This window comes from Heterodontus francisci, chromosome 4 (genome assembly GCF_036365525.1).
Source record: "Heterodontus francisci isolate sHetFra1 chromosome 4, sHetFra1.hap1, whole genome shotgun sequence".
Classification (NCBI taxonomy): domain Eukaryota; kingdom Metazoa; phylum Chordata; class Chondrichthyes; order Heterodontiformes; family Heterodontidae; genus Heterodontus; species Heterodontus francisci.
In genome coordinates, this window is record NC_090374.1 from 148,016,650 (window position 1) to 148,032,525 (window position 15,876).

The 15,876-nt window shown below is 41.7% G+C and overlaps 1 protein-coding gene across 5 annotated transcripts in view; it reads right to left on the minus strand.

Annotated features, from left to right (window-relative positions):
* Nucleotides 1–15,876, minus strand: part of LOC137369292 (E3 ubiquitin-protein ligase RNF38) — a 213,352-nt gene that overhangs the window by 40,414 nt on the left and 157,062 nt on the right. For all 5 annotated transcript variants that reach the window (XM_068030301.1, XM_068030302.1, XM_068030304.1 and 2 more), the window contains 3 exons: nt 14,928–15,121; nt 10,531–10,744; nt 2,542–2,709 (listed from right to left, as the gene is read on the minus strand). In XM_068030301.1, coding sequence (XP_067886402.1) covers nt 2,542–2,709; nt 10,531–10,744; nt 14,928–15,121 — 576 coding nt within the window. The remainder of the gene's footprint in view (nt 1–2,541; nt 2,710–10,530; nt 10,745–14,927; nt 15,122–15,876) is intronic.

The following is a 15,876-nucleotide window of genomic DNA, read 5'->3' on the forward strand; positions in this document are numbered from 1 at the left end:
ACTGGCCACTCTCCAATCCTCTCTCTCTCACACACACTTAACAGAGCCATAAAGCATAATTTCTAGACTCTGCAATTTCCTCCCTCATCTCCCTCAGGATACAGCCCGCTGGGCCTTGCCACCTGAGCTTAACCAACTTTTCTAAAAACGTTCCTGTTATCCATTACATCTGATATCCTTCTCTTTAGTAAAGACTGATGCAAAATATTTACTCTGCCACTTTTTAATCTTCTACAAACGGACAATTCTATTCTCTCAGCCTATTCTCTCTACGTTACTTTCTTCACAACCCCTCAACTTCCAGCAGTAATAGGGCAGTCAGGAGTCAGAGATGGTTCAGAGATGCTTCACTGTTTCTCCTGTTGTTTTTTGAACTTGTTTCCTCACTCTCCCTCTTAGCATTCTTTGTCCTGTTCTTAAACTCTTATTTTTATATTCCCATCTATTTTCAATATTATTCTTGTAATCCTCATAGGCCCTCTTCAATTATAATTGGTCTCCAACCTCTATTTATCCGTGGCGTCCTAAAACAATTAGCAGTTTTCTTTTCTTTTCATGGAATATACTTAGTCTGTACTTCTATAGTATTTTTAAAAAACATCCCACTGTAGCTCTGCAATTCTATGTGCCAATTCTCCTTCCAAACTTTGGCTGCTGTGTGTGAGCCAACTGCCTTTTCCTGATGATGCCAAGTGAGGAAAAGGCAGCAATGGAGCACACAGAGTTTGAATCTGGCAGAGCAGCAACATGGAATGAAAGGAATGCGGTTGCTTGAGAAGAGGTTAACAATGAAAACCCTCTGAGATAAGAGCTGCTACTGACAACAATGTTACTTGAGGCAGAAGGGTCTCAGGGTCCAGCTGTTGACAAATGGAGGCTCTCAAGGCCTAGCCTCAGGCAATGGCAAAGAGCCCCTGTTGCAGACTGTGGAAGGAGCAGAAACTTGGCAGCCACCCTGTCTCTCACTGTGAGATGCAGCAAAAAAGTCGTGCCTTTGGTATTGGGGGTGCAGAGTTTGAAGACTAAATGGATGTTCACAGCAAGTGGGGGACTTGTCCATAGTGATCACATGACTGATCAGACAAATGGTCACATGGTTTTCTCAGATCAAAAAATTGTTAGAAGGTAGCAGATTGAACAGACCAATCAGGTTGCCAGGAGATGACCCAAATTGAATGTTGATAACTATATAGACAGATGGTGACGCTAGCTCTTTGATGAGTCTTAAAAATTAAAAGTGTTACAATAAAACAGATTCCAAGACCAATCACACAAGTGTCCAGATAGGTCAACATTACTTCTCAAAATCTGCAGGAAACTCTGCCAGCTTTGTGTCCCAGTGAGCACTGCTTAGATCATGTTGATAGCTACTACAGGTTAGCAGCACCTGTACTGCTGCCGAGTCACCTGTGTCAGGGATGGAGAGAGAGACAGCCTCCAGTGTGGTTGGTGCCGGAAGAAAAAAATGTTAACTATTTTAACTTTTTAGAATCCCTGCCTTGCCCAATGCGACTCATTGCTCTGCTCCCCTTTAAATTTAAGCCTGTTCTACTGCTTTGGAAATACTGAACTCAGGGAACAGGAAAACACTCCAGTCACTCAGTATTGACAAGATGTCTCTGAGAGGAAATGCATCAGATGTTGCTTCTATGTCATTAGTTTTCAACTTAAACCCTGCCAAAATGGGGGACAGGGGCAGTAGTATTGAACTAGTTATTCAGAGGCCTGGACTAATCCTCCGGAGGCAGAAGTTCAAATCCCACCATAGCAGCTGGGGGATTTAAATTCAATTAATTAATAAATCTGAAATAAAATGCTAGTCTCATTAGTAATGAGACAATTGGATTGTTGTAAAAACCCATCTGCTTCACTAATGACCTTGAGAAAACCTGCTGTCCTTACCCTGTCTGGCCTACATATGACTCCAGATCCACAGCAATGTGGTTGACTCTTAACTGCCCTCTGAAGTGGCATAGCAAACCGCTCAGTTGTATCAAAATGCTACGTAATAAAGCACTGTGGGTGTACCTATGCCACACGGACTGCAGAGGTTAAAGAAGGTAGCTCACCACCAGCTTCTCAAGAGTAATTAGGGATAGGCAATAAATGGTGGCCTGCCAGCAATGCTCACATTCCTAGAATGATGAAAAAAAAGAACGGGTGAATGTATTGTCACCACTTCTGGTGGGAGACTCCGGAAGTGACAGGGGACACCAGCCAGCCAGAACGATTCCTTGAATTATCTCTGGTTCCTGACTGCCTACTACTGCTGGAAATTGGGGAGCTGTGGGCAGCAAATCTTGCCTGTCATAAAGTTCTCAACTTGAGAAGTTCTAACCGATAGAATAATTGGCAAAGAGCACCAAATAGTTTTCTGCAATATGTCGCAGTTCTGAGTATTGCCCTTCATTCAAATTATTATAACTTGTGTGTTATGAATCAAATGATTAAGAATATATGAGTATCCATGAAAATGTACACAACCTACTTATCTCATTCTATCCCTGTGTTAACAGTGGGAGTGACAATCTTAGTACTGACCGGAGGTGGTACACTGCACACAGGATAATGCTGCCCACTAAATACGACTGAACACCCTGGAACTTGTTGTGTGTTACATGCTGGGATGTGCTGTCCTGTGCAAAGTGGGATCCCATGTGGTGCTACAGTAGTAACAGTATATGAGACAGGAACCGTGCCCTGATGAATCTGCACAAAAACACAAAAACATAATTATTCAAAAGCTGAAAAAACCTTTTCCAGTACAATACTCTTGGCTGAAACTTTAAAAAGTTTCCTCCATTATTTTAGCCAAAAAGACAGTATTTAAAAGGTGAACCTCATTGAAATATATAAAATCCATAATTAAAGGTCTTGCTGCTAACAAGTGTGTTTAGCATATTTTTCAAGGCAGACATGAATGTATGGACTCCAGAGGTGCCTCACTGCACGGAGTTACAGAGCCAAGACATTATACACATCATAGGCTTAAAAAAAACAAGATTGGCTCAAATACCCATTTTTTTGTTGAATTACTAATCAAATATTCAGTTAACTAAATGTGAACAAATCAAAAGCAGCAAAAAGTACCAGTGAAAAAATGAGTAATCAGCAGAAAATCAATCAAATCCTTCAATTTTGATTAACATGGCAGTCATTGAGGAGAAGCTACTCAGAAAAGTTTGACCAGCTGTCTGGTGGGAGACAAGCAATGTGAGGAGGAGAATCTAGATCAAACTCAGGATACAGTTTAATGAACCAGAAAGTACCAGGAAACTGTCTTCAACTGACATTTCCCTTCTTCACTCAGTATACAATGAATACAGGTAGAAATAATATTTTATAATAGGCACAATATAATATACAATTCTAAGAAGAAGCGTCCAAAAAACTTAGCCATAATACTGAATTTTATAGCACAAAAGGAGCCCATTTGGCCAATCACATCTGTGCAGGATCTCTAAAGAATTATACACTTAGTCCCACCTTCCACTGCCTTTACTGCATATTAAAATAAATTCTTTATCCACTTCCCTTATAGGAAATATTATGGACTGTGTTTCTCCCACTGTTTCACAGTAAGGCATTCTATGTTGGTCACAAAACAAAAAAAATTTCAACTTCTGAATTAGGAAAAGTTCTAATGCCTGATTGCTATCCAATGGTCATTGCTGGACTTCAGAGTGAAGACAAAATTAGCTTTTATGGTGGTGCTCTCCATGGTCAAAGAGCCTGTCAACATTCAGCTTATACATAAACTTATGCAAGAATACCAGAGTTGCCTTATGGAAGCTTGCCTTATAGGCAAGCAAATCACAAAGATACAGAGAGAGAGAAGCTAATGAATCTCATCATTCTCATTAAAGTTTCATAGAGCTCTGGCCTGTTATAAGAGACCCCCACATCCCCAAAACCACTGCCACAGAAACAGGGACTGCTGAAAACCTAAAATGGTGAACACTGAGGAGGAGTACTTGGGAAAACTGCCTGGATGTAGAGGCAGCTACTGTTTGCAGGTAATGTGCTATGAGGGAAATAGAGAATAAATGGAGGATAGTCTCAAGCTCAGCTTCTCTTACTTTTCAATGCAGTTATGATACAATTCAGGGTTTTACACTTCTGACTTGGATCTGGTATTGAGTACCAGAAAATGAATGAATATAACCCTGCCTTTTGTGTAGTTTCGGTATAATACTCCTGATTTAGACTACTTTGCATGATGGCATAGGAGTGGTCTGCTGATACAGGCCTACTAACAAAGGCTGTCAAAAATGTTTGCATCACATTCCATACAGTTCACCAAACATGCATGTGGCCTGGACCACGCTGATATGATGATTTTCTGGCTCTTCACCAGCTATTTGCAGTTGGCAACAAAAGAGGCTCGTAAGCTGTCCTGGGCAGAATTGGGAGAGGGTCCAAAGGTCCATGTTACACCTCAGGCATGTTTGTTCTATGGGCTTACACATACTAGGTTAGAGACTGCCAGACACATTGGCTCTTTCTAACAAACGTAATGGTAATAAGTGCAATCATTTTGCACTCAAGTCTAAATGCAGGTCACTGAATTGAAAGTACAATTTCCTGACTCATTCTGCCACATGATCACCCAATTACACAAAGGGTTTTTTAAAATAAAAGTTTTATTCATCTTTTCAATAACTGTACTTATCATTTTATAACAAGTTCAATTAAACATAGGTAATTGCTTTTAAAGCACAATAATTAGGGGAATGGGTTTAGGAAATTAATCAGGCTAGGATGGATTTAATGGCACATTACTATGACTATAATGACAATCTTCCTCATTAATTCAACCTCCACAATTAGGATTTGCCATCACTCACTTCAGGGGGAGGTGGCAGAGAAATCATCCAGGGACACTGTCCAAAGTGTCCATCCCTGCACTGCTATTTTGAGCAGATGATTTCCCTACTCTGTTCAGCCTTCAATCTCAACTGCATCCTAGTTCTTTTTCTACCATTGCCAGTAGCAATTGACAACACACACAAGAAATTTGTTTTTTTTCATTTTAGGGTTTTTTAAACCTTGGAAAAATACTTGAGTCTTGGTCTGTAGAAGTGGTTGTAGTAGTGTCCAATAGTTTTCCAAAAGTTCAATATGTTGAGTGAACATGCCAAATTTTGAAAGCTATTGGCTCTTATACACCTGTTATTTTTCACACTTCACTACTGGCCTGTCAAGGTTGGACTGATTCTGGTCGATTCATCTTCAGTCTGCCATCCACGTCAGCTTCTGGTTTCAAGATGCATGCCAAGTGTTATTGATTCTGCTCCTAGATCAATACTTGAGATACATTATAGGAAGACTGCACAAATGGGTATCACTTACAAATGCGTGAACTCTGCTCCATACAACATAGCCGGTAGATATGATTATTGGGTTCACTGGAAGGGCATTCTACAGACAACACTGTCCACGCTCACCTGTCCCAATATCCACAGAACTTGAGCTCCAGTGTTTCCAAAACAAATAATTCCAACCCTAGATCAGGAAAGGTATTTTGTTAGGCAGATTGTGTTTTCAGGAATCACCAGCTGGGCAATATTTCAGATGACCAGTAAGCTCTGGGTCCTACAAAGATCACACCATCTCTTCCGGCTTGAGTCATAAACCTGCTCATCATCTGCTTCAGTGCTAACAGACACAGGAACTGAGTTTCTAAAGCATCGCTGTTTTTGACTTAACGGATGAAATTGGAGGCAGTCTGGAGGCAGTGATTTCCCAATGTGTACCACTAGATGAGGCTCTCTTGTTAGCAACTCAAGCTTATGAAATTGGCCCTTAAGGTGTTATTGCTGCTTTCCATAATGCTTTCACTTCCAGCTCAGGAACAAAGTTCTTTTGCAGACCAATTCTGAATTACAATAAGAACTTTTATCTTAAAAACCTCTCCACCAACAGTTTTTTTTGCAAAAGCAGGAGCAAGTCATGAACCAATGAATTATCTCACACACTTTCTGAACAATTGCCCACAGAATATGGCAGGTTTTGTGTAGTTGTCTACTTCAGCTTCTGCTCTAATTCTAGTACCCATGTCAACTAAATATCAGCTACTATGAATATCGCTAGTGCGATGATACTGATTGATATTCTCTCAGATTGGCAGTTAAACATTTCATCTCCTCTGCTGAGGAGGAAGATGAGGGAGCTGTGCATTCTAAAGTAGGAACTGGAGACAGTTACACGTGCTAATTTTACTCACCGCTTTTGACTTGGGGAGGGAAGCGCCATTACGACGCCGGCATGAGGCCCAGGCAATTTCAACTCAAGGGCCTAATCTGCATGTTCTAATGCTGAATTGTTCCCAAATACAATGGAATGACAAAGTGGTCAGTGGGTTGAAATGGCATGTTGAGCTGCAGGAGACCCCTACCAGGGAAATAAGGGAACGGACCCTGGCACAAGGTAAATGGCTGGGAGGAAATTCAGAAGACACTATTGTGCCTCTTGGCGCACACAAAACCTTAAAAAAAAATGAAAAGATTGAACTTACCTGGTACTCTTAAGGAGCTAAATCCTGATAGGATTTTCTGGTAAGTCTGGCACCGGACATCATGGCTGTGATTGGTAGTTAAAATTGCACAGAATTCAGAATTATGTTATTGGACCTGGTATTTAAATACTGACGAGGTTTCCACTTGCATGAAGCAAGATCCTCAGTTGCCTGGAAAGTCCTCAAAGTTAAAATGGCACTGGGCAGTGAGAGAGCAGCTCTGGGATGATAAGTACACTCCCTCAATTTTAACCCCTCGCAGGCCACCTTCATGTCTGGCATGGTGGTTTAAAATTGCCCCAATAGCTGTCTCACTCAGATCTAATATTTTCAGAGTGCTCAGAATGGATTTCATTTCAGACTCAGTGGAAGTATCCTCAATCCAAGCATTTCCACTATTCCAACTCTTTCTTCCTGTGTGATCCATCATAAAAATAACATAGGAGAACTAAAGAAATTTGCCACTGGCAGCTCCGGAACAGACTTCACAGAATTTCCATTGTCACCGAAGCATCTATATTTATACAGCCTGTGGTAAATTGTTTAATGGCCTTTCAGATCCAGCACATGTACTGAACATTCCCAGTGCAAAGCACATGTAACAAAAAAAGACAAGAGGTTTTCCCATTGGCTATAATTTACAAGGAAACTGAAAACTCTCAACAGTGCAACTACTACAGATTCCTTTGTAATAATTAGGAACAACTGATGAAGTAGTCCATGATGAAAATCCTTAATACAGCTTTACTGTGGACTTCTAAACTTAATTTCCCAAACAGACTTCTTTGCAAGAAAGGCTTAAAGCTGATTATGGATTATGCCATGCATTTTATTTTTTAATAACTGTTACCATCCAGCTCAGCACCCAGTCTGTATCACTAACTTCAAAGACAAGCAGACTCTGGAAGAGGCTTTCATCCTGTTTTCAACCATATGGAAATAAACCCATTTGTTTTCACTTCCTCACAAAACCATGAGTCAATTTAGTCTTCTTGAGAACTGTAGCTGAAATAGTCCTAATATTTTGAAAACCTCCACTTTGAAGATTTGCAAAGCCAAGTGAAAGACGTTTAGCACCTCAAATACAACTCACTGAGGCTTTACATTTCAGCTATCTGGATGATTTTACAAAAGTTGTTGGATCAGGATCTTTTACATGGCTGTTTCAAAGTCTTTGCGATAAGCCTGATTTACTTCTCAGGGTTGGTGGATAATCTAGTTTGGAAAATCCCTGTGACGTCAAGCTAACCATCCCCTGGGATATTGGATTTGCCACAGATACAATAGCTTGCCCGAGGTGAGAAGTTCCACCTGACTATTGGCTATGAGGTTACATAGCAAGAGTTAAGACAGGCTCAAGCCAGTTCATTGTGGGAACAGATTTGACAGAGTAGAGGTAGTCTTTTGATGTTGAAGTTAAAGAACATTGTCATGGCAGAGTCCAGGATCTCTCGCTGTGCTTTTCCTGATATGGAGTTACTTCATGTTGACTGCGGGTACATTATAGATGCTTCATTTCCCAGTGCCAACATTCCCCGTCTTGACAAGAACAAAAATTCACCAGAACAACTGAAGAGGAAAGAAATGGAGATTCCAAGACTCTGTTGCACCCCTATTGAGTATCTAGTTTACTAAATTATCCCAAACAAATGGGTATAGTTTACATGAAGCAGTATTATATTAGGAAATGTAAACCGTGTCCCCTACACTGTTGAATTCCTGATTTCAACAACACAGGAGGTGGTGCTGAGCATTTCCCCTAGGAGAGGCAAGAGGGAAAGGGGAATCAGAGTGCAGAAACATTGTTGAGCTAATTTTGAATATCTCTGCCAGCTGATTCAAAGTAGCAATGGCTGAAATGTGGGTGGTAGTCGCTATCCTGTTGGTCACATTTGCTACATGGCCTGGAGAGAAGATAAAGGGATTCTTATACTCAAAATGCATTTAAAAAAAATAAATGCTTAAAAAAACCTTAAAGTTAGTAAACGCGTGCATTCTATTATTTCTAGATTGTCAGCTATTTGATTGTATTGATTAGATTAATTATATCCTAACCATATGCTTTTAAAAGACACCTTCGAGTAAATAGTGGGTGCACAAAAAATAACATTGTATCACCATTTTTGTCATGCTGTGAGGAAGACTACATTAATTTGAGAGCCATTAATTCACAGATTAGGTGATGAAAGCCTTTTCAAAAAGTAACAGAAGCTTATATCACAAGAGGCCATACAGCTCACTGTCCTTCTGCTAGCAATCTGTCCCACTTATAAACGCCTTTTAATATTTTCATCTACTTCTGTTAAAAATTACACAGCTTCTGCTTTCATAACTGTTTTTGACTGGGTATTCCATATCCTAACAAGCCTCTACATAAAAAAGAAATACTCTTAATCTCTCCCTTTTTGTATTTTTTGAGTAAAGTTAAATTTATGCCCTTCAGTATTCAACTCACTGACCAGTGGAAATAGTTTCCAAAAGTAAGGTGCCCAATACAGGCCACAAGCTTCTAACTATTGTTTAACCAAAGTTTGCCATCCCCTTGACTTTTTTTTTACTCTATGTCGCTATTTATAAATGAACACATACACGTGTGTGAGAGACAGAGTGAGTGAGAGTGAGAGTGAGTGAGACCTATGTGTGTCTGAACCTCCAAGCCTCTGGGCTTCTATTCCTTTCCAAGTTACATTTAGTAGATAGGATCACTCCTTATTATTCCTTTCAAAATGCATCAACTCACATATCTCTGCAATAAGTTTCATTGAACATCTATTTGCCCAATCAGCTATCCTGTCAGTCCTCCTGAAGTTGCTTAAAGTCCCCCTAAATGAACTATTTTCCCTAATTTGGAAGTTTTAATTTTGTGCATATATTATGTCTTCACAAACTCACACACTGGTCAATTGCCTGTGTAGTTGCTAACAGAGTATAGTCCTCTGGTGAAACGGAATTAAAAGGGCAGGGGATAATTACACCAGTTGCAGAGGTGTGTTGCAGGCACTATTGATAGACATCCATTAACTAGTATCTGTTTTCTGTCTTTTAATCAGCTTAACTGTGCTGCCACATTTCCTTTAACATTATGCATTCAAATTTTACCAATAGGTCACCTATATGGCACTGTACTAAATGCTATGTGAAATCCATATGGAAAACACTTACTGCTTCTTTTTAATCAATGCACTCTATTTCCTCAAAAGAAACAAGGAAAAATGGATTTCACATTTATACTATGACTAAATCAAAAGTTATTTTAAAGGTGCTCTCCCTCTTCCTGTAGTAACTTTGTGAAATATCCAGTAAGTAGCAGAGCCATATGGATTAGGTTCAATCCTCAGTCTGTCCTGAGCAAGCTGATCTCAGTTGGAGTACAGTAGAAGCTGTACAATTGACTTCAGTGTCGCTGGGTTAGGGAGTAACAAATTGGGTTGGTTTCCCGCTCTTCTTCACTTGGGAACAATCACTCACAGAGTGAATGCGTGGGGATAGGATTGGGGTCACCTGGAATGCTGCTGACACACATGGTCAAGCCTTGTAAGTGAATAAAGGTCACTTCAGCAAGGTACCAAAAAGACTCCGTGACCAAGGATCTGTATCTCAAAAAGGGTTGAAAGGTGAGTAAGTGCTACATTAAAAATAAAAATCATGTTTTGGGTTTGAATGTAGGGGAAGTAGTGTACAAGTGGATAGTGTGCTTCAATGCTTGCCATGGTCACAACTGCCAAGGCAGTTTTCATGCTGAAGAAACTTGAGAAATTGAAGACCAATTTATGATTTCCCATTCTATAACAGCAGTTCTCAAGAGGACAATCCCTTTCAAAAACATTTGTTCAGCAACAGATTAGTTCCAGTTATACTCTACTTGACTGCTTAATACGAATGATTAAAGACAAGGATTTATTTGTGGCGCACGTGTCTTATTAAGAGGCTCATACAAAGTGAAAGCTCATTATCATCCAGAACCAAGAAATAAATCACACGTTCAAGTAATGCATCCAAATCAATTCACCTACTTGCTCATGGATGTCAACCACCATAGCATTCTGCTGTGGAGGATGTGCAGCAGGGTGGAGCATGCGTGGAGATACATTCGGGGGGTGAAACGCTCTGGGCTCCTCTACAGCTGGTTGTTGTCCATAAGGGTGATGGTGGTAGTTTTCATCTTGGCTCATAGAACTATGTCTAGTCAGTCTTTCTCGTCTCCCTCGTTGACGCCTAACAGGAGGACTGCGCAAAAGCAGATCAGAACACTAGTAGTATAAAAAATTAACAGTGCAGAGGAGTTGAACAATATCTGCTGTTGATCAACAGCTTGATTGCTTGGCCCAGATAAACTACATATAAATTTCAACGAGTGATTTATCATATGTTACATGATAGTAAATAAACAGATTACAATTTTTTTTTTTATTCGTTTCATGGGACGTGGGCATCGCTGGCAAGGCCACCATTTGTTGCCCATCCCTAATTGCCCTCGAGAAGGTGGTGGTGAGCCGCCTTCTTGAACTGCTGCAGCCCATATTTTGTAGGTACACCCACAGGGCAGTTAGGGAGGCAGTGAAGGAACGGCGATATATTTCCAAGTCAGGATGGTGTGGGGCTTGGAGGGGAACTTGCAGATGTGTCTGCTGCCCTTGTCCTTCTAGGTGGAAGAGCTCGTAGGTTTGGGAGGTGCCGTTGAAGGAGGTGTGGTGAGTTGCTGCAGTGCATCTTGTAGATGGTACACACTGCTGCCACTGTGTGTTGATGGTGGAGGGGTGCCAATCAAGCGGGCTGCTTTGTCCTGGATGGTGTCGAGCTTCCTGAAGGTTGTTGGATCCGCACCCATCCAGGCAAGTGGAGAGTATTCCATCACACTCCTTACTTGCGCCTGGTAGATGGTGGACAGGCTTTGGGGAGTCAGGAGGGGAGTTACTTGCTGCAGAATTCCCAGCCCTGACCTGCTCTTGTAGCCACCGTGCTTATATGGCCGGTCCAGTTCAGTCTCTGGTCAATGTAACCTCCAGGATGTTGATGGTGGGGGATTCAATGATGGCAATGCCATTGAATGTCATGAGGAGATGGTTATATTCTCTCCTGTTGGAGATAGTCATTGCCCGGCACTTGTGTGGGGACATGGACTGCTTCTGAGAAGTCGCGAATGGTAATGAACATCGCACAATCAGCCAACATCCCCACTTCTGACCTTATGATGGAAGGAAGGTTATTAATGAAGCAGCTGAAGTTTGTTGTGCCCAAGGCACAACACTGAGGAACTCCTGCAGTAATGTGCTGGGATTGAGATGATTGGCCTCCAACAATCACAACCATCCTCCTTGGTGCTAGGTATGACTCCAACCAGTGGAGAGTTTTCCCCTTGATTCCCATTGACTTCAATTTGGCTAGGGTTCCTTTTTGCCACACTCGGTCAAATACTGCCTTGATATCAAGGACAATCACCCTCACCTCACCTCTTGAATTCAGCTCTTTTGTCCATGTTTGGATCAAGACTGTAATGAGGTCAGGAGCCGAGTGGCCCGGGCAGAACCCAAACTGAGCATCAGTGAGCAGGTTGTTGCATTTAGGTGGTGCTTGTTAGCACTGTTGACAGCACCTTCCATCACTTTGCTGATTATCAAGAGTAGACTGATGGGGCGGTAATTGGCCAGATTGGATTGGTCTTGCTTTTTGTGGACTTGACATACCTGGGCAATTTGCCACATTGTCGGGTATATGCCAGTGTTGTAGCTACACTGGAACAGCCTGCCTAGGGGCGCGGCTAGTTCTGCAGCACAAATCTTCAGGACTGCAGCCAGGATGTTGTCAGGACCCATAGCCTTTGCAGTATCCAGTGCCTTCAGCCATTTCTTGGAGTGAATCAAATTGGCTGAAGACTGGCACCTGTGATGCTGGGGACCTCAGAAGGAGGCCAAGATGGATCATCCACTTGACATTTCTGGCTAACGGTTGCAAATGCTTCAGTCTTATCTTGTGCATTGATGTGCTGGGCTCCCCCATCATTGAGGATGGGGATATTTGTGCAGCCTGCTCCTCCTGTTAGTTGTTTAATTGTCCACCATTCATGACTGGATGTGGCAGGGACTGCAGAGCTTTGATGTGATCCATTGGTTGTAGAATCACTTAGCCCTATCTTATTGCATGCTACTTCTGCTGTCTGGCATGCAAGTAGTCCTTTGTTGTCGCTTCACCAGGCTGACACCTCAATTTTAGGTATGCCTGGTGCTGCTCCTGGCATGCTCTCCAGCACACTTTATTGAACCAGGGTTGATCCCTTGGCTTGATGGTAATGGTTGAGTGAGGGATATGTAATGCTGCTGCTGATGGCCCACAGCACCTCATGAATGCCCAGTTTTGAGCTGCCAGATCTGTTCTGAATCTATCTCATTTAGCACATACCTGGGCAATTAGTGCTAATGCCACACGATGGAGGGTATCCTCAATGTGAAGACGGGACTTTGTTTTCACAAAGATTGTGCAACGGTCACTCCTACCAATACTGTCATGGACAGATGCATCGGCAATAGGTAGATTGGGGAGGACAAGGTCTAGTAGGTTTTTCCCTCTTTTTGGCTCCCTCACTACCTGCCACATGCCCAGTCTGGCAGATATGTCCTTCAGGACTCGGCCAGCTTGGTGAGTAGTGGTGCTACCAAGCCACTCTTGGTGATGGGCATTGAAGTCCCCCACCCAGAGTACATTCTGTGCCCTTACTACCTTCAGTGCTGTTCAACATGGAAAAGGACTGATTCATCAGCTGAGGGAGGGTGCTAGATGGCAATCAGCAGGAGATTTCCTTGCCCATGTTTGACCTGATGCCATGAGCCTTTATGGTGTCTGGAGTCAATGTTGAGGACTCCCAGGGCAACGCCTTGCTGCCTGTATACCATTGTGCCGCCACCTCTGGTGAGTCTGTTTTGCCGGTGGGACAAGACATAACCAGGAATGGTGATGGCAGTGTCTGGGATATTGGATGCAAGGTATGATTCCGTGAGTATGATTATGTCAGGCTGTTGCTTAACTAGTCTGCAGTACAGCTCTTCCAATATTGGCACAAGCCGCCAGAAGCTCATAAGGAGCACTTTGCAGAGCCGACAGGGCTGGGTTTGCCGCTGTCGTTTCCAGTGCCTAGGTCAATGCCAGGAGTTCCATCTGGTTTTAGGTAAAGTACTTTACACAGAATATTTATACAGTGCTTAAATCTCAAATATTTACAGAAAAATTAGTCTTGCAACATTTTAATACATGATTAATGCATGCTTATATGCAAGACATCGGGACTGAGATTCCTACCTTTGCTAATTTTAGCAAATGTTGACCTAAGCAAAAGTGGTGGTTTCGCCACTTTTTAAAAAAACTCTACTCCTTTTACTGCTAGTTAGGAAAGACAGTAACTTGTATCACCCAAGTATATTGGAATCTGCTTTATCATGTTGCTATACCAAGGTATATATTTTTACCAAAACAGCATCTGCTTCATCATATGTTTTTCCCACTGAAGAATGTTTAGCTTTTGAAAAAATACTAATATTGTTTATTATATGAAGCAAACCGCATGATGGAACTTACAACTAAAAATGCTCACAGCGTTATGATTAAATAACACCTTCCCTGCACATTTGGAAGATGAAATTTTTGTCTTATGGCAGTGCACACTGAAGAGCATTCACTTCCTTCCCTGGCTCCTTACAACCCAGTTAACATTAGAAAACTTCTTTAAAACCCTTCCAATGCAGAAAATCTTTTTCCTTCTGCTTTCACACAGCATCTATAAAACTGACATTCTACTCATCTCTGAAGACAAACAGTACCAAACAGAACTCATGACACAGTGGTGCAGTGGTTAGCACTGCAGCCTCACAGCTCCAGGGACCCGGGTTCAATTCTGGGTACTGCCTGCGCGGAGTTTGCAAGTTCTCCCTGTGACTGCGTGGGTTTTCGCCGGGTGCTCCGGTTTCCTCCCACAGCCAAAGACTTGCAGGTTGATAGGTAAATTGGCCATTATAAATTGCCCCTAGTATAGATAGGGGAATTGAGGGAAGATGGGGATGTGGTAGGAATATGGGATTAATGTAGGATTAGTATAGAGGGGTGGTTGATGGTCGGCACAGACTCGGTGGGCCGAAGGGCCTGTTTCAGTGCTGTATCTCTAAATAAAATAAAATAAAAAATAAATGTATTGAAGTAAAACTTTTCATTGGTGGTATTCTTTGGATTAAAAGTTGTAATACCATTTTTTTTTTAAATGGCACCACAGGCCTCCAACACTAACTTCAGTTTGAAACGTTGTTCCAAACTGGTGATTTAATTCCCTAAAGTGCATTACAGTATTATTTTCACTCAAGGAGCCAATAAGGTATAAATACACTATGAAATTGCCTCCTTAACCACCATCTGATTTGCACCTATTTACCTTCTTCTGTTGCGTGCAGGTGTATTGCATCTTTCCCCTGAGAAATGGTGTTGATTTGGTCGAGCTGAGGGAGGTCGCCTATTAGATGTCATCTCCCATGGTCGCATTGGTGGTGATGGAGCAGGAGATACTGCTGTGTATTCAAAAAACGATTGAGAGAGGCGCTGGCGCTTAGGACTTGGGCTTTCTTCACTCTGTCATCACCAGAAAAAAAAAACCTCATTAATATTCTTTCCCATATAGACATGCAATATATTTCCCTCATTAGTCTTCAGAATATGATACTGATCTGATATTGAATTGGTATGATGTAATCCTTGTGCAGAATATGGAGACACTGTCCCTGATATTAAAAGGGAAGACACAAAGGAGTGGGGAAAACCATTAGCAGCCGGGAAACCAGAAAATGTGGGAAACATGGAGGTCCTACCAAATTTAACTTCAAAACCTCAACAGAATTTTTCTTATTTTGTTTCCCACCTGGTTAGATTGAAGGGTAACTGGAGGTCAAGTTAAGAAAACCTACAATTGAGATGATGATCGCAGGTCATTAAGGAACATAATTAATTCTTTTACCGGTTCGAATCTGCTGATAGGAATATCAGATGCATGAAGTATGCCAAGCAGAACATGATTTAACTCAACATTCTTGTTATCGTTTACTGAGTAGATCATACCTCAAATAGGATGTCTTCCTAACACCAAACGTAATACTGGTTGGCAGTTTCCATTTGTTTTACCAAAACTGTTCGAGTATTCCCCATTTTTTTGTGCTTTATTGGGCTGAAGGAGGCCAAACTGTATGTAGTTGATGACAATTTCCAACTGGCAAATGGCAATTGATAGCTTGCCCTTGTGCACAGCTTTATTCTCTTCACGAGGTTGGTGCCAAATAAAGCAGCACTTAGCCAAGTCACACACATGAAGTTGCACTGCCTGACAGGCTTTT